The sequence below is a fragment of the Opisthocomus hoazin genome, chromosome 8, assembly GCF_030867145.1.
Source record: "Opisthocomus hoazin isolate bOpiHoa1 chromosome 8, bOpiHoa1.hap1, whole genome shotgun sequence".
Classification (NCBI taxonomy): domain Eukaryota; kingdom Metazoa; phylum Chordata; class Aves; order Opisthocomiformes; family Opisthocomidae; genus Opisthocomus; species Opisthocomus hoazin.
Window position 1 is genome coordinate 18,363,512 of NC_134421.1, and position 19,749 is coordinate 18,383,260.

A 19,749-nucleotide genomic window follows, 5' to 3' on the forward strand; every position below is an offset into this window, starting at 1 on the left:
AGTTGCGCCAGGGGAGGTTTAGATTGGATATCAGGAAAAATTTCTGTACTGAAAGAGTGGTCAGGCACTGGGACAGGCTGCCCAGGGAGGTGGTGGAGTCACCATCCCTGGAGGTGTTCAAAAAACCTGTGGATGTGGCACTTCGGGACACGGTTTAGCAGGCATGGTGGTATTGGGGTGACGGTTGGACTTGATGGTCTCAGAGGTCTTTTCCAACCTTAATGATTCTATGATTCTCTCTTGCCCTGCTTAGTGCAAGGGCTGTAGGGCAGCGTGGGCTTGTGCTTTGCTGCTGCCCTTCAGCGCTGGCCGTGCCGTGGCTGCAGATGCCTCCGTGCAGGGGAGGAACGCTGCCAGAGCGGCCTTTCCCCTGCGTTCCCGCTGGCTCGCTTTCTGTACCTGATTGTTGTCAAATCTGCTGGAGCTGCTCCCGCTCTGCGGGATGGGTGCGTGTCAAACTCCACGCAATGCTTTTGCCCTGTCCTTTATTACAGGTGTCGGATTTCCGCCTGGCTTCAGCGTTCACAGCCTCTGCGATCAATGGCCCCCCAGTACAGGGCGGCCTCCCTGTCTTCACCTGGAGACGGTTTAACCACACGCGACACCAGGGCCTGCCAGAATCGTACAACTTTCATTTTGTCACCATGAGGCCGATCCTGTAAAACCAGCATCAATATTCCCAAATGGATTTTTTTTTTTTTTAATGGAAATTTTCATTCTTGTGTGTAATAAATCGACCTCGATGTCCACATCCCTGTGCCTTCCCTGCTTTCCCCTGTCCTGCCTGCTAGGCGCTTTGTACTGGCATTGGCCACCTCGGTGCAGTCCAGTGCATGTTCTGCTCTTGTGGGCTATTTGGGTGGCCCCTCCTCTGCACAGGATCGATGGGAAGCAGGCGTGGCAAGGCAGGCATTCTCTAGGTGACCCTGTTTCGGCAGGGGGGTTGGACTGGATGACCCACAGAGGTCCCTTCCAATCCTGAACATTCTGTGATTCTGTGGCACCGCTTTCTGGGCGTGTAAGCCATCACCACAGCTGTTTCCAGAGCAGGAGGGAACTGCGGTGTGATCAGTGAGCGCGATCCATCTCCAGTAGCAACATGGGGCCTGCCTCCAGAGCTGCGCCGAGCCAGGTAGCTGCTTTGGGCCAGGGTGGCCTTATCTCAGTGCTGGCTTGAGGTCTGCCTTCTGTTGGAGCGGTGCCTCCGAGATGTGCTGCAAACTGCTGCTCATCCAGGAGTGTCGCTAGCAGAGAGTCACAGCGGGCTGTGTTCTCCATGGTGGATCCGTGTGCCTGTCGTCTACAGGGCAGGGCTCTCGGTGACGTTTGCAAGATTTCCTTTCTTGCCAAGGCCAGCATGCGAGGGTCAGGCTGCAAAAGGCAGCAAAGGAAGGTGCCTGGTGATCTCTGACAGCAGCCTGAAGCTTTTGGAAACACACACCCCAGGCACTGCGCCTGCTCCTGCAGTGTAGCGGTGGGGAGAGAACTGTGTGCGCGCCCATGCGATGGATCTCTTGCCAATCAGCCCATGCAGCTGTTCGGTGACATCTTTGCCAGCTCCCTCAGCTGTGGAAGTGGAACATGACAGTGAGATGGCTGCGAGGGCTGGGGCTGTACATATTATTCCTGTTTACCTGTGTTTACACTGAGGAGTCGAGTCACTGGGCTGTTTTGTGCTAGATGCTATACATGTAATTAAGTAAAACAAAATAAATGGCTCTTTCCTCAGGGCCTGGGTGGTCCAAGCCGAGCAGCGCACAGCACTACCTTGTATTATGGAGGTGAAGAACGAGCAGTGCGAGGCTTTGATCAACCCCCTGGAGTTGAACTCATGATGGGGAAGGGAGTTGCTGCAGCATGGGTGAGGTTCTACCCGAAATAGTTGGCTGTCACAGTAGGGCTGGTTTCTGCCAAGCGAAGAGGGAGACCAGAAGTTACAGCAAAGCTTTTGCTGAGGACAAAAAAAATCCCTGCCGGGGCTGAAGTGATTTGCTGGAGCAGGAGGAGTTAAGTGCGAGAGGCTGGAGGGAGCATCTGCGCCGTGGGCAGGGGAGGAGGAGTGGGTGGCATGCAGGGGCTGGTGAGCACGGTGTGAAATGACTTGACTGCTGAAGAGCTTGCCGCACAGCTGCGCTGTGCTCTGCTCTGCCGGACAGCGCTTTGTGGGGCAGAATTCACTGAGCAGTACGAGGCGGCCATGGCACCCAGCCCCACCCAGGGCCACCCTGCCAGTGTGTGTGTTGGGGCATGTGCCAGTTGCAGCTGCGTCGTGCGGGAGGGGGTGGGGGGGGGGGGTGGGGGGTGGGGGTGGGGTGTTGTGGTCCCTTGTGGCTCTGGTGAGCCGAAAGCAAGGGCAGTGCTGCACAGAGGCTTTCGGCCAGAGCCGGGGGGCAGGAGGCCTCCCTAGCCAGAGTTCCACACGCAGCACGCCCTCCCTTTACTCCTGCCCCGAGGTCCACTGTGAAGGAGTCTTGCTCACCCACAGCTGGGACTGGAGGGGCCTCAGCCCCTGAGTGAGCCCTTGCCCCCTGTGGCTCATCCTTTCCCCAAGCTCTGTGTGCTTAGACCACCTCCATGTAACGTTTTGCGATCCCAGCCACCCCCTCCCTGCCCTCTTCCAGCTGGGCTGACCGAAGGGTGGGGGACACCGGCGTCTTGTGCCACCTCCCTGAGCACAAACAGCCCCCAACTCTGTGTTGGGCCCTGCCAGCGCCGAGTGTGGGGAAGCGCCACGGGCCATGTGTCACTAAACTTGTGGTGTTTGCTTGGAGCCTGGGAAGGCCTGAGTGTTCCTCCTGCTGCCCTGCCATCGAGGGTGGCTCACCCCCTGCCTGCTTTGTCAGCTTTCTGAGCGCTCGCTGGGACTCTGCAGCTCAGCTTCACACAGCAGCAATCGTGATGGTTCTTGGGTAAGCACTGTCTGCGTAGCCCTCGGGTGTTTGCTGTTGATCACTGCACTGAGGGACACGTTTTAAACTCCTGTACTGGAGACTGGCAGCTACAGAGCCACTGCCATGAGTTGAACTGGGTTGCACAGGCTGTAAAAGGGGGGAGCACACTTAAAAGAGGGAATGGAGCTGGGCCGTGAAGGGCAGTGCAGGGATCTGAGCCTAGAGCAAGCAGAGAACCAAGCATCAGCTGCTTGTTGAGACTGGAAGCACAGAGTGGCTGGAGGATGGCTGTTTGCTACTTGACCGTCACGCCTAGGTAACACAGCAACATTGCAGGTTGTATTTACTGCCTTTTCACTCAGTCTCCTATAACAAATACTAACGGAAAAGTATTGTTTAAAAGCTGGGGACCAGGGAGTTGCCAGTTGATTACTGTGTGGGACAGTGTTCTTGATGTGGGGCACCCCTGGATGCTTCCCACCACAGGGGGTGGCGGCAAGCAGCAGGTGTGACTTGCCCAGTTGTAGATGTGCATGGAAGTAGAAGCTCTGCCTTTCACCCACCTTGAGCCTCCAACCCTGAGGCAGGAGGTGCTTTGTGCTCTAACCCAGAGTTGCAGGGGGAAAGGGAGCTCTACGGTTAAGAGCCCTTTTCTCTGAGTAAATGTTTACATCAGTGGGACCTTATGAGCCTAATCCAGGTGCCTGTGGCTTTTTATTTTTGCCTTTGATGGCTGTGTTCTTAAAGGCCGTGGCATCGCTCCTGCTGTGCTGTCCTATGTGCTTCCTTGGTCAGCAGGCCAGCCTGGGTTGATCTGCCAACCATGACCACAGCAGCTGGGTCCTGCTCCTCTCCCCTGCACAGCACCATCAGGGACCAGAGGCGGCAGCTTTGAGTAGGGCTGCATGGACTCCCAGGCCAGGGCGAGAGAACCAACAGCCGCATTCTCAGGCAGTTGCATAAAGTTAAAAGGTCTCTTCCAGCATCTCATTCTCCTCTGCAGATCTCACTGGGAAAGAAGGGGAAGGTATGCTCTCAGCAGAGGATGTGTGGCAGAAGCTGTCCTCTTTTCCACACTCTGCTTCCAGGTTTTCCCAAGTCCTGTGGCTTCTGCCTTTTAAAGTTCAGGTTTTCAGACTTGGAGGGAGAGGGACTTGCTTGGTGAGAAGCGTGGCCAGCTAGCATGCTGCCATCGCTGCTGCAGGCTCACGTCTTCTAATGCTTAAAGTGCTGTAAAAAAACCAAAGTCATCTCCTGTATGTTGTCCAGTTTTGACCTGGATCATTTTTTTGGAGGTCAAACCCAGCCCCTTGGAGGGAGAGAAGAGCAGCACCACCAATCTAGTTTCCATTCCCATCCTCCTCTGGGGCAACTCTGGGGTGCAAGTTACTGGATTCTGTCTGTCCAGGATACACAGCCCCTCTTTGCTTTGCAGAAGCGCCTGGAAAGTGACTCTCCAGAAGTCGCAGCATCGCTTTACTTTTTTGCTTCTGGGCGCAGGCTGGGAGGGCAACATCCTGCAGCTGACCCTCTGGGAGTGACCTGGAGCCAGACCACTGCTGTTCAACGTTCCTCAAGCAAGGCGGCAACCAGCCTGCCAGCGTGAAATGCCCGCAGTGCCCCCTCCTCAAGGCGGCAGCTATTCTGGCGAGGGAGAGCACGCAAACTGGGCTCGCCCTGAAAGAGCTGGCTCATGAGGGGTCTGGAACCAAGCAGAGATGACTCAAAACATTAAAAACCCAGTAGTTTATTTCAAAGTATAAATTTCAGGCTTGTCAGACAAAACCCCACTACAGTTGACACAGACACACACACTAGTCTACAGTACATAGAAAAATGGGGAGAGCTTGCAACTGCCCAGTTTAAATTGGACATTAAATCAGTCCTACTTAATTTTTTTTTTTGTATTTATAAGTCCAGCTGCAAAACAAAACAAGAAATCAGATTCTGAGTTTACTAACAAAGGCTTTTGCATGTTTGACTCCCAGTAGCTGATAAATTACTGAAGCTGAACAGGACTGCCCAAACAGCTACAACCCGGTTATCTTCTTCACAGCTATACCCCATTAAATTAAGACACCACTTCAAATATATATATATATATATATATATATATAAAAGAAAAAAGAATGCTCAGCCTGTATGATGACAATGAGAAATAAAGATGCATTTTAATGGGTACTCAGAAGGGATGAAAAGGAAAATTTATTCATTTGCTTTCTCTTAGCTACCCTTACTTTTTTTCTGTCTCTCTTCAGAAGGTGTTTGGAAGGGAAAGCAGGTTTTGGTAGCAGGGCTGGCTCAGTGTCATTTGAACTCCTCTCCCTCCAATATTTTCGTACAATGCCCACCCCTACCCAAACCAACAAATTAAAAAAATATATATTTCATATATCAAGCTTCTATTTAAAAAATCTGGATAGATCTTTTTGACTAAATGAAAATAGCAGGGAGTTTGTAAGAAGGCAGAATCACAGCTTGATTTTGTACAGCATATGCAGTCCTCTGACACTGGGGAATGGCTGTTTGGGGAGCAGGAGCAGCTTTGGCCTGTCCCTACGTGTAATACAGGTTCTGATTCATTGGACATTTAAGACGAACAGCACGGAGGAAGGGCTGATAGTGACTATTTTTGTTACAGTACAAAAAGGTGTTCGGATCCTACTACTGGGCCCAATCGTGCTCCCACGGAAGGCACGAGGGGTTTTGCTGTTGTTTTCAAAGGAAGCAGGGTAAGACCCCTTATTTTTACAGGGAAGACACCATGGTGTGCACAAATGATTTGAAGGGGCGAAGTCCAGAAAGCTGAGGTACTCAGCAACTTTTCTGGCTCAGTCTTCACTGGCAACGTCTCTTCTCACCCCTCTCAAGTTGATGGACTGCAAGATGGGGACCAGGGGGGCAAAGCCCCTCCCACTGTAAGGGAAGATCAAGTTCGTGACCACCTGAAGAACCTGAACATAAGTAAGCCTATGGGACCTGACGAGATGCATCCTAGAGTCCTTAAGGAACTCACTGATGTCGCTGCCAAGCCCCTCTCCATAATATTTGACAGGTCATGGCAGTCAGGTGAAGTCTCTGGTGACTGGAAGAAGGGAAACATTGCGCCCATTTTTAAAGAGCGTAGGAAGGAGGACCCTGGGAACTACTGACCTCACCTCTGTGCCTGGGAAGATCATGGAACAGATCCTCCTAGAAACTATGCTAAGGCACATGGAGGACAGGGAGGTGATTCGAGAGAGCTGGCATGGCTTCACCAAGGGCAAGGCCTGCCTGACCAACCTACTGGCTTTCTATGATGGCGTGACTAGATCAGTGGACAAAGGAAGAGCTATGGATGTCATCTGTCGATGTCCAAATGGACGCCAGTGACAAGTGGTGTTCCTCAGGGGTCCGCACTGGGACCGGTGCTGTTTAATATTTTCAACAATGAGGTAAAACAGCGAGATCAAGTGCACCCTCAGCAAGTTTGATGATGACACCAAGCTAAGTGGTGCACTTGACTTGCCCGAAAGATGGGATGCCATCCAGAGGGACCAGGACAAGCTGGAGAGGTGGGCCTGTGTGAACCTCATGAGGTTCAACAAGGGCAAGTGCAAGGTCCCACACCTGGGTCGGGACAACCCCTGGTATTAATACAGGCTGGGGGATAAAGGGATTAAGAGCTGCCCAGAGGAGAAGGACTAGAGGGTACTGGTGGATGAAAAGCTGGACATGAGCCACCGATGTGCACTCACAGCCCAGAAGACCAACTGTATCCTGGGCCACATCAAGAGAAGCGTGGGTAGCAGGTCGAGAGAGGTGATTCTGCCCCTCTGCTCTGCTCTGGTGACACCGCACCTGGAGTCCCATGTCCAGCTCTGGAGCCCTCAGCACAGGAAAGACATGGAGCTGTTGGAGCGGATCCAGAGGAGGGCCACAACAGTGATCAGAGGGATGGAGCACCTTTCCTGTGAGGAAAGGCTGAGAGACCTGGGGCTGTTCAGACTGGAAAACAGAAGGCTGCGGGGAGACCTTATTGCGGCCTTTCAGTACTTAAAGAGGGCCTATAGGAAAGACGGGGAAAATTATTTTAGCAGGGCCTGTTGTGACAGGACAAGGAGTGATGGTTTTAAACTAAGGGAGGGTAGATTTAGACTAGATATAAGGAAGAAATTTTTTACAGTGAGGGTGGTGAGGCACTGGAACAGGTTGCCCAGAAAGGTAGTGGAGGCCCCATCCCTGGAAACACTGAAGACCAGGCTGGACGGGGCCCTGAGCAACCTGATCCAGTTGAAGATGTCCCTGCTCACTGCAGGGGGGTTGGACTAGATGACCTCTAAAGGTCCCTTCCAACCCAAAGCATCCTGGGGAACCTGGTCAGAGCATGGAAATATATACAGGCTGCTAAGGGGAACCTGCCTCTGCACCCTCATATTTTCTGAAGCTGCCACTGCAGATACAGTACAGCTGCTGTACCTACAGCCTGCCCCCTTCCTAGGGGTTAGTTATTTGAATCCCGTAAAGCTTTTTTTGACATATACTGAAATAAAGGAGGCCAGTGAAGCAGTAACAAGGAGGAATGCAGTGGAAAGGAATGGCATTCTGCCATCAGTACTGCACAGCAGGGCTCCTCTCCAACCAGAAACTGAACTAACTCTGATTACTTTCAGCCCGGACATCCAGGTGCCCTTGTATCACACAGAGAAAACAAACAAAACCTAAAACAAACCAGGAAGTAAATGAGGATGGAAAACACAGCTGCAGAATCAGTGCTGTGTTTGGTAAAATACAGGGGACTAGATCCAAGGTGGTACTGCTGAAATATCATGTACCCAGCGGCAACAGCAAAACACTTAAGTCAGGAACAACTTTATACCAGGATACTGAAAATAAGATAGAAAAACTTGCATAAAGTGCAGAGAAGAAACTAAAAACAACCCTTCCACTTCAAAGCTATAGAGATTTTTAGCTTACTTAGAAGTGGATTCTTGGAAACTTCCAGCAACTAACATTTTTACAAAAGTCCAGGCTAGAAGCATGGTGCTAACAGACCTGTCCTGAATGTTCCCAGATATTTTGGTAATACTTGCAAATAAAGTCTATTAAATGAAATCGATTGTTTCTCAATGTTTGTTGTTAGCAGAAATGTAGTTTCTCAATAGTTTTATCGCTTCTGGAAGGTAAAGGATAACAAAGTAACCAGCCACCTCACAACACAAGGAAAAGTGCCACGAGTTAGGGAGTTAAGCCGTACTCCTGTTTGTTAGCATAAGGGGTGAATACTCGCTGCAGAGATCTGCTCCACCACGAAGATGATTTCGCAGAGACGGCACAGTTCTCTCTCCACGTGTCAGTGATTTAGGGACCAGCTACCTCTAAGGTCTCCAAACCAAGCTAGACGTTTGAAAGTCAAGCCATGCTTCACCACACACACTGCCACCACTACTTGCTTAAGATCCTGAAATTGGACCTTTAACAGCTCTGCAGGGGTGAAACAAAAGAGAAATCAGCTTTCACCCCACCACAGCTGTGATGGCTTCAGCCAACAAACTGTAGCTGGCTTATTTAATCTGTTCACAAAAATCAGCTGCACTCTGCCGTACGCAGCAGAAATGCATCTATTAAGCCAGAAGCCAGTTTTCACAATCAGTTCAGTTGAGAACTCTGTCTTTCTTCAGTAAATAAAGATGAGCCTTCTTTCTCTAAAGATACAGCCCACAAAATCTCCAAAGAAAATACCAGCCAATCCCTAATACCACCTCCACTGGAGGAAAAAAAAAAAAAAAAAAAAATCTAACACAGGACTCTCACCCCCCTGCCTATCCCATGCAAGACAAAGCTAAGAATAATCATGACCCTAAGCACAAGCACGAACTGTAGAAAATCTCACGTATAGTTTGGGCTGGAATCACAATTAAATAAGCAGCATAAGTTCTAGATTGTATTCTAATGTTTATTTTAACTTTCAAACTAGAAAATCTCATTTTACTGATACGGCCAACGGCCCTTTGGTACCACCTCAAAGAGACATTAAAAAATTTGCCCAAGGAGGACTTGACAGCCATCAACTGGAATGAACTGCTCTAACCTCTACTACAGGACTGGCTTTATAAAGACCCAACTTTCCATAAGTAAACTAAATGCATTATTAAGTAATTATTCCTTGAAATAGGCAGACAAAACATTTAATTAAACATAGAAAAATTCAAGGCATTATTGATTATTGGCACCAGTAATACAGGGACAACTGTTATTCAAAGGAAAGGTGACACATCATTCATACATGAGATTCAGTGTGAACCTTCTCTCCTGATACTTGGATTTAGACCGAATTTTTGCTTTCCCAAATCAACAGAACTGCTATACTTTAAATGCAGGTTTCCACACAGAGAATATTCGTTAACTCACCTGACAGAAGGGACAATCCCAGCTACATGAAGGAGTGCTATAAAATAGGACAGACCAAAGTTTGCAGTGCGGTTTCTTTCACTGTAAAAGTTCAAAGGGAACACAACTAAAGAACCAATGATCTCATAGCATATTTCACCACCCATGTTTTGGGATTTAATGTTTCCTGCCCCTTTTCAACCTTGCTTTGCATTTGAAAATGTTAGTTGTAAGAAAGAGAGCGCTGAAATGAAAAAGTGTTATCTTCTACAGCTTTGCTACATGGCAAAGTGGATTATAAAAGACTCTTTCCCTTCTAAATCCACTGTTTGGTTCTGCTGGGCAGGAATAAGACTGAAAAGTGCCAAAATAAAAACGTTACATATACTTTCTTGTCCAGGTGTGTTACAATTTGTTTATGCAAAAAGCAAGTTTAACACGTCAATGACAGTGGCGCAGATGCACCCATTTCTTTTCTCGGCTCAGAAGCATCATGAAAGCATCTATTAACATTTGCAATTGCTCACAAGTTTTAGGCCAGTGTCCAAAATAGTTTCTAAACTGCTTTCGGTGTGTTAACTTTCTGCAGAAGCAGGCAGGTGACGAGATAGCGAAGAGGATTGGGAAGCCAACTTCTTATCTTTTTGTACTAACTGAACATCCAAACCGAGTGCAAACAGCTAGAAGCTTTCATGGTGCCACACCACAGAGGTTTCTTCTTTGGCTGAACTGCAGCATACAGCTTTCCCAAAAGAACAGGGAAAGGCTCTGGTGGAAAATACTGTCTGTATACTCTAATATTCTTGACAGGACAAAAACAACTACTCAAGAATTGCAGTGAGAAAAGGGTTGAATGATACTGCAGATGAAAATGAATCCAGCATCAGCAGATGTTATAATTCCTAGTCTTTACAGAAATAATAATTACTGCAGCCCAGGAAAATGAGAAGCAGTAATGAAAGGCTAGAAGGGTAAATGGGGTGCAGGAAAAAATAACTCCAAGAAAATAAAACACCACCACAAGGTATCTGGCTACATTTATTTCTGAAATTATTATTTAAGGCACAAAATAAATCTAAAAAATAGGGCTGGATATGTGAGGGCAGGAGTGGAGAAATTATCTGAGCTAGAGAGGTGTGAATGCAGTCTCTACAATCCAGTTTCAGATCTGACCTGGGAATGCTCCCAGTGTGAGTAGGAGAGGGTGGTGAAAGTAGAGGAGCGTTCTTATTTAGAAGAGGTAGGAGATAGTGGGGTGACTTTTTTTTTTTTCCCCACCACCTCCAAATTTACACACATATTGGTTCCCTGGCCAGACTCCAGTTCCCTTCCCTCCCCTCAGAGAGCTCATTTGCAGTTTGTAAAATAAGACCAGACCACTCAATCTTCCAGTACAAAAGTGAGACCTTGAATCACCCTTCATATCACAGCCTGCTCACAGAGTGGTGGCGGGCAGGAGGCGAATCTGTTCTTGCCCTCACGTTCGTGTCTTGATAGATATTACAGAAGTGTATGCTTTGCTTCAGACAAACTGTCATTTATTATTTTGTTCCCACTCTGAAGCAGAATCCCAGGCACCTGGGGTACCCTTGTATAAAGGGTAGGTCGGTATCTAGGTGGAACAGCTGTCATGGAAGGGAAAATGGAATTTTCTAACTGCCCATGACTTGAGCTATCCAGAAAAAACAGGCTCTCTTGCTGCAGGTGAGATTTTATTTTTCTTTTTGTTCTGAATGCATGTAGTGTATCACACAACTGTCTAAAATAATCCTGCAGAGAGTGGATTTAAAAGTGAATTTCATGCATGGGATCAACCCCCCAAAACTGGGGTAATTCTTGGTAGTAGGACAGGTTTAAAAGGCTCCAAAGATCTCTAGTTTAACTGCTCTGGGAAGAGATCACATCCGTGGACTGAGGGTCACAGAAGGGTCCGAAACGTCCATAGATGTCCTTAGCCCGGACCGCAAAATAGTATTTGCTGCCAGACACAAACTGTGTAAGAGTGCATGCCATAGGTAGTGGTAGGGCCTTCACTTCCCCGATCTTCTTCCACTGGGAGGGCATAGTGGCACTCGGGTCCTCGTGGTAGGCATAGAGATGGTAACTGTCCACAGTGGCACAGCTGCGGTCCACCTCCATGACGCTCCATGACAGCACAATACCATTCTGGCTCTGTACTCGTGCCAGCTTCAGCTGTGGCTTTTGAGGCAGAGAAGTGTTGGCAGCTTCAGGGGGAAGACGTGGTGGCTGTGGTGCCTCTGGGAGGGGGGCAGGATGGACAGGGCGTGGTGGCTCCTATGCAGCATAAGAGCAATAAGGGAAAGGTCAGAGTCTACAGCAGTGGAAGGAGGCTTCACTTCATCATTCCCCAGGCAAATGGAAGCAAATGAGCCTGCAATCACCCAGCCACCACAACTCTTAAGTCCTCTGTATAGACGCAAAAGCACAGCAGCAAAGGCTGAGAAGAGGTGGAACTAAGGATGCCGTAAGTTCGCATAGAAATTCCTGGCTGTACAGACGGTCACTGCCACAGTTATTTACCTAGACCCTGTTTGCTTCCCACGCAGGAGGTAATGGACTGAACACTATGCCCTTTACCAAGACTGAGCAGGCAGGTTCACAATGACTTCGAGCTAATCTACATGTGAGCTGCTATTCCCACATTACCCAAAACACCCCAGGCAGTGGATTAAGCTGACAACTCATACCTCTTCCACAGGCAGGTTTTCAGTCACAAAAGGAAGAACGGGTAACAGACATTAATACAGAGACAAGCCTGTAAATTGCATTAAGTGATTTCAAAATGACTACTCACAGCATGCACTTGTGGTGGTCGATGATGCACCGTAAGCTGAGGTGCTCCAGATCCAAGAGTTAGTCCATTGTTCACAACATATGCAGTTGTTTGAGGCATTCGTACCGTCATACCTATAAGAAGCACAGTGAATACTTTGAGTATTCAGTAGTTAAAATCAGCTACACAGAACACTGGAAGACCAAGTCCTTGGTTCCAGTAGATGACACCGAATTCCAAACTGACGCACTCTCCTCAAACGGCCAGCAAACTGATGAAGTACTGCACAACAACAAAACCACCTCTCATCCCCTGAAGCTGTAAAAGTGAAAGAGAGCAACTGCTTATGTCTGCAGAGGGGACAGAATGATGTTTTAATAATTTGTGGCATGAAATAAATGCGTGGGGAGGGGAAGTGTGGGAGATACACAGAGCTTAAGTATGCAAAGAAAAATCACATCACTTCGGGATTCAGAAAGGAAAAGATCAATGCTGCTGCAGCAGAATGATAGCCACTCAGTATTCAAATCCCAGAAGGCTGTGCTGTGGATGGCGCCGAAAACAAGAAAGATAAGTCTTTGTACAAGAAGCTTGTCCTTCCTCACAGAATGGACACCACAATGGATGTTACTCACAGGTGTTACCATTTCATTCATTCCCACAGCACGCTGACCTGACTAGCAGCAATAAAGCAGGTAATTTTATAGCCTTGTAGATAATATCCAGAACTCTTGCAAACTACCATGTTTTCATTCATTTTATACTACATCTCACACTCTTAAGCAACATTTTGTCCGTTTCCTGTTGGAGCATATATGTTCTGTGAGCTCAAAGCTTTTGCTCATTGTTAGGGGTTGCCTATGGTGTCCCACTATTTCTGTCTAGAAATACAAGATTTGGGGCAATCTCCACCACCCCCTAGTCCCACACTTGTATGAGATCGAAGCATTCTAATACTCCAGAAGAGAAGCTCGCAGAGTGACGCATGTTAGGAAACCACAGCTGTTGTATGGTAATTTCTTCTCTATATAAACAGCCATCAAGCTATGATCATAGGTGATGAGTGTCAGAAGTCTATGTAATGTGTGAGTCTGAGGCAGGAAGCTCAGAATGCTCGTAAATGCTTCTATCATAAAGTGCCGAACTCCAGGTAGCTGCTTCACATCTTTTTCCTATTGGCACATCTATCCAAGAAGCTAATGAAGCTGCGCAAATTCCTGTAGGAGTCACCTGAACTGGCAGTTTCCCATCTATGAGAATCCAATCAGATATGCTGTTTTAGTGTGATTGTGATTCTATCTCAGGAAATTACAATAATCTTGAGAAAGATCGACAGAAATGCCTTAATAGGATACAAGGTACAGATTAGCATTATTTCTAGGTAGGCATACTACTTGGTTGAGGTAGAAGTACAAAACTACAATTTGCAAAACATTTCTGATGAGTTCTCACAATTAATCTTTCAAAGACAAAGTGCAGAGATCTTACTCCCGAAGTATCTGCTACTGACACTAAAGAGCGTTTCAATGATCATATAAACCAATACAAATCAGTAGTGGCATTTCTGAAAGCTGTATAACAAAGATGGCGAAAAGTACAGAATGGACTGTAAGAAGAAAACGCATGACAGCTAAAAGGGATCAAGAAACATGATTGCTTTTTTGTTAACAATATGTTAAACCTCTCTACCTGGTATGCAAATATGAACTCGTGAAATAATCTGTGTTCTGACTAAACTGGTCTTTTCTCTAGTCAGGCTAACCATCTGGCTTCCTTGACCTGAGGTACAGGGAATGCACAATGCTATGGAGGAACTGTCATTTTCTTACGTCTTATGTGCCTTGTCAGATGATAGTACTGTATAACACACAGACATACTTTTCACGCCAGAGTAACAGAACTGCTTCTAACAGAATCACAGAGAAGTTCAAGTTTGAAGGGACCTCCAGAGATGATCTGGCCCAACTTTCTGTGGGAAGAATGCTCTTAGATTAAGTTATTCAGGGTCTAGTCAAACTGATTCTTAATTATTTTGGATTAAACCTGCCTTGATTTCTGAGAATTTGTAAGCAGACAAGGATAAGCATTCATTGTATCACTGGACCATCAGGTCAGCAGCACATCACACAGAAGTCTACTGCTGGATGACCTTGCCTGAAAAACGTATGAATTCCCTACCTCACTGAGTTCTCCTAGAAAAGGCCTTAAAATAGCATATTACCTATTATACGTTCTTCAACACATTCATTATCTTGCATGCCTAACACTAAAAGGTATTCTGTAGATATTAACACTAGTGATGTATATTTAGTCACAATAACTGCTCTAAGAAGTGGTAGATTCTGACTAAAACATGTATTTTATATTTTGTTACAGAAAAAGAACATACTATTAAAAATAATTAACATAAGTGAATGCATGGTTAAGTACTCAAAACTCCTTCCAAAACAACAGGTAGGTCACGCAAGCCTAACTTGTAGCTAAGGGTAATGATGTAGCAAACTAAGCCTAGGCTGAGGTTACCTTGTCTTTTATGGCCTTTTGCCATAAGAGACATGCCCCTCAAAACGTACTGCTGGTCAGAAGAACCTGAACTCAAATGCACGTGGCACAAGAGTATAAGAAGCTTAAGAAATACAAGTACTCTGAAAAGAACAGCAATTTCCTCACACCCTGACATTTCATAGAGACAGCTCAAGAACTGTCTAATCAAATTCTGTTTAGCTAGCACAGATGATTTTTCACAGACTATGGCAATGCAGCTGAACCCAGTTGTAAGAGATACTTAAATTGCTACAAACCTACATGGGTATTCTCCTTTCCAAAAACTATTGTTTCAGGACAATGAATGAATTATTTCCGCACAAACCTACTTAGGTAAAGTCTTAGGTGGCTCAAGTACACAGTGTTCTGAATGTGGCTTATACAGAAGGTGTCTAAAAAATCACTACCTGGATGTCACAAAGTAGGCTCATCCGCGGTGCACTAGAATAGGGAAATTTGTGTTTACCATAATGGTGTTAAAATAACCATAGTGTAGAAAATGTGGGGAACTAAAAACAGGCAGTTAAGATCCACCACTTAGTAACAAAATATAAACTGTCATTTAACTTTAAGGTTATTTTTGACATCCACTGCTCATTTCAGAAAATGAGTTTACTGCTATTTGAAGATACCAGTTATGTTTGCAAAGTCAAGTGGAACTGGATGACATCTCTAGTCAAGGAAACTCAAGTATGCATCAATTTCTGATACATTTGGTGACAAACTTCATTCGTCAGGCCTAGAGAAAATAAAATTTGCTGTGCACAAGACATCAGAGATTGTTAAGGAATTACATTAGGATGCCGAATATAAAGGTAACTTTCAGACAGGAAATCGAACATGACTTACTACATACTTACATGTTTTAATCTTACTCCATAGTAACAAAATAGTCTCTAACTATCACTCTACAAAACAGTAGTGCTCATCTCATTAACTTCTGCTACCTTATAAAGTATTGGGCACATCATCCAGAGATGCTTAATTGGCAGAGTTAGTGTCTCAGATCACTTAAATCCAGTTTTTCCTCATTCACATAGCTGCTGGAGGAATGATTTCTTAGTAGCCTGAGATTTTCTCTAGTCTGTATGCTGTAAAAAAACCCTAACCTCTATAATTAGGACTAATATTGTAAAAAAAAGAAGCAATAAACCCAAAACAAAAAGCCAAACACCACATCCATCAGGCAGAACACACCAAGCTGTGCCATGCTGAAATGTGCATGGAAGAAAGCATCCCCTACCTCCAGTCTGTGGGTTGACTGGCCTTAAACCGGGGCTTGGCATGACAGCTCCTCTTACAGGATTCTGAGCTGGTGGTGCAGGAAGAGTGGTATAGACCACCTGATGGTTAGCAGGGGCTCTTGGTATAGGAAGTTTTGCAGCAGTTTGAGTCACTGGCCGATGAGTTACATTCACTGTTGTGGGAGCTGGAAAAGGACAGAGAGACCACAACCTAGAATGGAATTCCACAACATTAAGCCGATACGTCTATTCCAGAGTACACACCTCCTTTGGAAAACTGACTCATCTGAGCCATGTAAAATAAAAACTGTCTCTGGAAATTCTATCTGCTTGTAATAATGCAAGAAAGAGAAAACAGCCTAAACAAACTGTAATTTTCACTTTAAATAATAACGCCAATATATATACAAATTCCGAACAGAAATAAACTTAATACCCCCCAAAAAACCAGAAAAGGTCCTGAATATAAGCGCAGCTGTGAAGAATATAAAACCCACCACCAAATAGTCTGTAGAATAGATCAGTCGCAAGACAATTCCAATGCTAACTGATCTTCAACAATCATCTACAAAAGAAGAGAGTAAAATAAAGAAAAAAAGAGGATCTATGTTTCTTTATGTTAGAAAGCAGGAAAAAAAAAGTCACACTGCAGACAGAATAACATTTAACTAGGGATGTCAGTCTTGCCATTCATTCTGCCAAAAGGATTAATCAAAAGTGCAGATGGACAGAGCTAGGAGTGATGTTGCTAATGTTTTTTTCCCTATTACTTAAAATAATGCAACTGCTGCAGGTTTCTACTCCTTCACTTTCACAAACACCGTTATATTTAATAATTTCCATGACCATCCTTAGTGGGATTTCTTCCTCTCCATCGAATTAACGTGATCCTGAATTCTTACCAAACCAACTGGACCATCATTTCTTTTCACTTCATCCATTTTAAAAAAAATAAAGTTACGGGAAACTGACTAGCATGGAAGACTATGAAGTGACTCAAACATTCTGAATATTCACCTGAAAAGATTAGCACAATGTAGAACACACAAGAGTCTAGTTTAAGAAAAAAAAGCAGTCACTGCATTCACATAGTGATGTAAAATGAAGTTACCTGTAGGTAATACATGTATGGTGGTCTGGGAAGGTCCACTTGTTGGCACACCTGTCTGCTGAACAGGGTTTGGCTGCAAAGGCTGCAAAGGCTGCAAGGGTCGAGGCAAGGGCTGGGTGGATACGCTCAATCCTGTAACAGGTGTCTGGTTCTGCTTCTTGCCATCTGCTTTAAAACAAAATAAAGTTATAGACACTAGCAAACAGAAATTGGAACACTACAGAGTTTTAAAATCTTTTCCCCTTGTCATTCACAGATTAGCAAAGAATACTTCCTAGCATGACATTTCTTTGATCTTCTCATTCTGCAAACAAAACTGTAGAAAATTCATTCAATTCCCCTCACTTTAATCATCTCAATATTTTTCTCCCCCATACTCCATAATGTTTCATTCTATCATCATGAAGTCTGCGTATTTCAGCATAATTTGGAAACTTGAATTTAGTGGAACACTATGCCAAAGTCTTTAAAAGTTTCTATTAAAAAAAATAGCCTAAAACCTTAAAAAGGCCTAAGCACTGCTGTACTTGATTTGTTTCAACAAAGTGATACGATTTCCCTAAATAAATCTTGTCTATGTTTGATGCTTACATACTTTTGTTACTTGCTCTTTCCTTTGTTCAATCTGTTAGTCAGCCCTGTTTGTTGCCATTCTGAATTTTCACGCTATTTTCTTAAAAAAGGGGAATCAATTTATTACAGAGAATTTTAAAAAGAGATTTTGTTTTCTCACAGGCATCTTCCTCAACATGACTTAGTGACTCGTGGGAAGTGACAAAGTGTTTGTATCTGTAGTTTACTACAGCAATATTTCTTCCTGCTTTAGTTTATTTGTGACAACATAAAGTATTTGAGTACAAGCCTGTATGTAATCAAGCCTGTGCACAAGCTGAATGAAGAAGAATTGAGAAGCTTTTGCCTGGGTATTTCAGCTAGATTAGATTAGTAGTGGGCAGAGAAGGCACCACCAAACCTAAAAAAAACAAGATAAAAGAATAGGTTTTTAAGGGCACTCATTCAAAATCGATTTGCCCTCATAGAACTGTACATGCAGCATCCACTAATTTAGTAAAAGAGCGCACAATATAAAAACGAAAAATACGTTAATACATATTTTACTTGTGCAAACATATCAACGATACACTTAAGAACACATTCAGAAACTGCCAATTACGGGTACTAACTAGATTTCAAAGCATTAAGAAGAGGGTTCATGGCAGTGTAGCTCAAAATGTTAGGGTTTTTAGCAGTTGGAGACTATTTTGATGGCCTCACTGAGCTGTCAAACATCAGCTACTAACAGCTTGAAGTAGAAAGTACTTTGTGAAGTACCCTTCACAAACTACTATATGATAAACTAAATAAAACTAAAGACCTCAAAAATAAAATACGATATAAATCGCAGACCATATTGTCTTTCTGTAGACTGAACAGCCGAACTACTTCACTGAAGCCATTTGATGAAAATAAATTTTCTACTGTTTCTTTTTTTCAAAGTCTATAAAATGAGCAGCAAGGGGACGCTCGTTTTGAAAACAAAAGGTGAGAGGTTTCCTGCTCTTTCATCAACTAACAAGTCTTGTGGCTAGTTCAAGCTTTTGTTTTCCATGAGAGACTTCCCAGTGTTCAACAAGTTATTTGACTCTGAAGACATTCCTACAGAGATGCATACACCTGTTTACTTTGAATATTTACAGACTGATGCACATTTCAACTGTCACTGGTTAATCCGAGTGATGTGAGTGCACTCTTAGTCATGACCTAAAGAACATGTGCTCATGATCCAACCAGTACAAACCCAAACACACTACTGCTGTAAAAATGTAGTTCAAATAAAAACAACAGTCTGCAAAAATGTGAGGGCTTTTTTGGTTTTGTTTTTCATCTCACACAGAAGCAAGTTCACTTGTCCCTGACAAATCAAGAGCCCTGTGGAGATTCCAACTGCTGGAAACTAGGTCAGGATTGCACCAGTCACAGGAAATGACAAGAGATAATCAACTAGACCACTAGATAAGTCAAAAACAAATAGCAAAGGCTAATTTAGCTACGTAAGTTAAAAATCAGCAAACAGCAAGACTGGGTGCACAGTAAGCACAGGACTAAGGTTAAAAGTAATACAGGAACAGCTGCAACGGTAAATGAACACAGCATCATGTTCATTAAAAATGTGGAATGGGAGGAGACAGGACAGTCTGATTTATGGAAATGAGCATATAATGGAAATCATTACTGATGGAGGTGTAAGCAAAACTCCAAATCTTAAAAAATTGGAAAAGTGGCTAAATTCCATGCCAGAAAATGGGCCTACAACACTGCAGTTCTAGCAGGAAGGAGTTTTAATCAGCATACCACTTCAGAAGTGGTATAATGGGATCACAGAACAGCAAACGTACTATATGCATGTTCAAGAATAAGACAAAAAAAGATCCAGAAAACTACAGATTTGTTAACCAGGTAACACAACTTGTAAAATAAAAATTTGATACTGTATGTATTTAATAATTTTTTCCTACAAAAAAATGCAAAAATAAGTGGAACATGGCTGTTCTTGAGAGTACACTTGTGTATCTATCTAAGATTACAAATCCCCTTTAGACTAGGGACACTTTTCAGTTAAATCTGTTAGCTGTTTTAGTATTTTTATGAAATAACCTGATGCAGTGCACTACACAAATATTTAATAAAAAGGACAGCAAGGGGACTGTACAAGTATTGCAAGATATTTGTAGACAGAAAAGTATCTAGATTACTCTTTGATAAAAGGATGACAACAATTATTCTGAACAGAAATTA

The 19,749-nt window shown here is 44.5% G+C and overlaps 2 protein-coding genes across 4 annotated transcripts in view; one reads left to right on the forward strand and one right to left on the reverse strand.

Moving 5' to 3' along the window:
- Nucleotides 1-686, forward strand: part of PLBD1 (phospholipase B domain containing 1) — a 48,433-nt gene extending 47,747 nt beyond the window's left edge. For all 3 annotated transcript variants that reach the window (XM_075428288.1, XM_075428289.1, XM_075428290.1), the window contains one exon: nt 495-686. In XM_075428288.1, coding sequence (XP_075284403.1) covers nt 495-662 — 168 coding nt within the window. In that variant the 3' untranslated portion in view covers nt 663-686. The remainder of the gene's footprint in view (nt 1-494) is intronic.
- A 3,951-nt stretch (nt 687-4,637) lies between these two features.
- The window catches only part of ATF7IP (activating transcription factor 7 interacting protein), a 127,865-nt gene continuing 112,753 nt past the window's right edge, over nt 4,638-19,749 (reverse strand). The window contains exons 12-15 of the mRNA XM_075428284.1: nt 16,954-17,121; nt 15,842-16,027; nt 12,076-12,188; nt 4,638-11,555 (exon numbers count right to left, since the gene is read on the reverse strand). Of these exons, the coding sequence (XP_075284399.1) occupies nt 11,139-11,555; nt 12,076-12,188; nt 15,842-16,027; nt 16,954-17,121 (884 nt within the window). The 3' untranslated portion in view covers nt 4,638-11,138. The remainder of the gene's footprint in view (nt 11,556-12,075; nt 12,189-15,841; nt 16,028-16,953; nt 17,122-19,749) is intronic.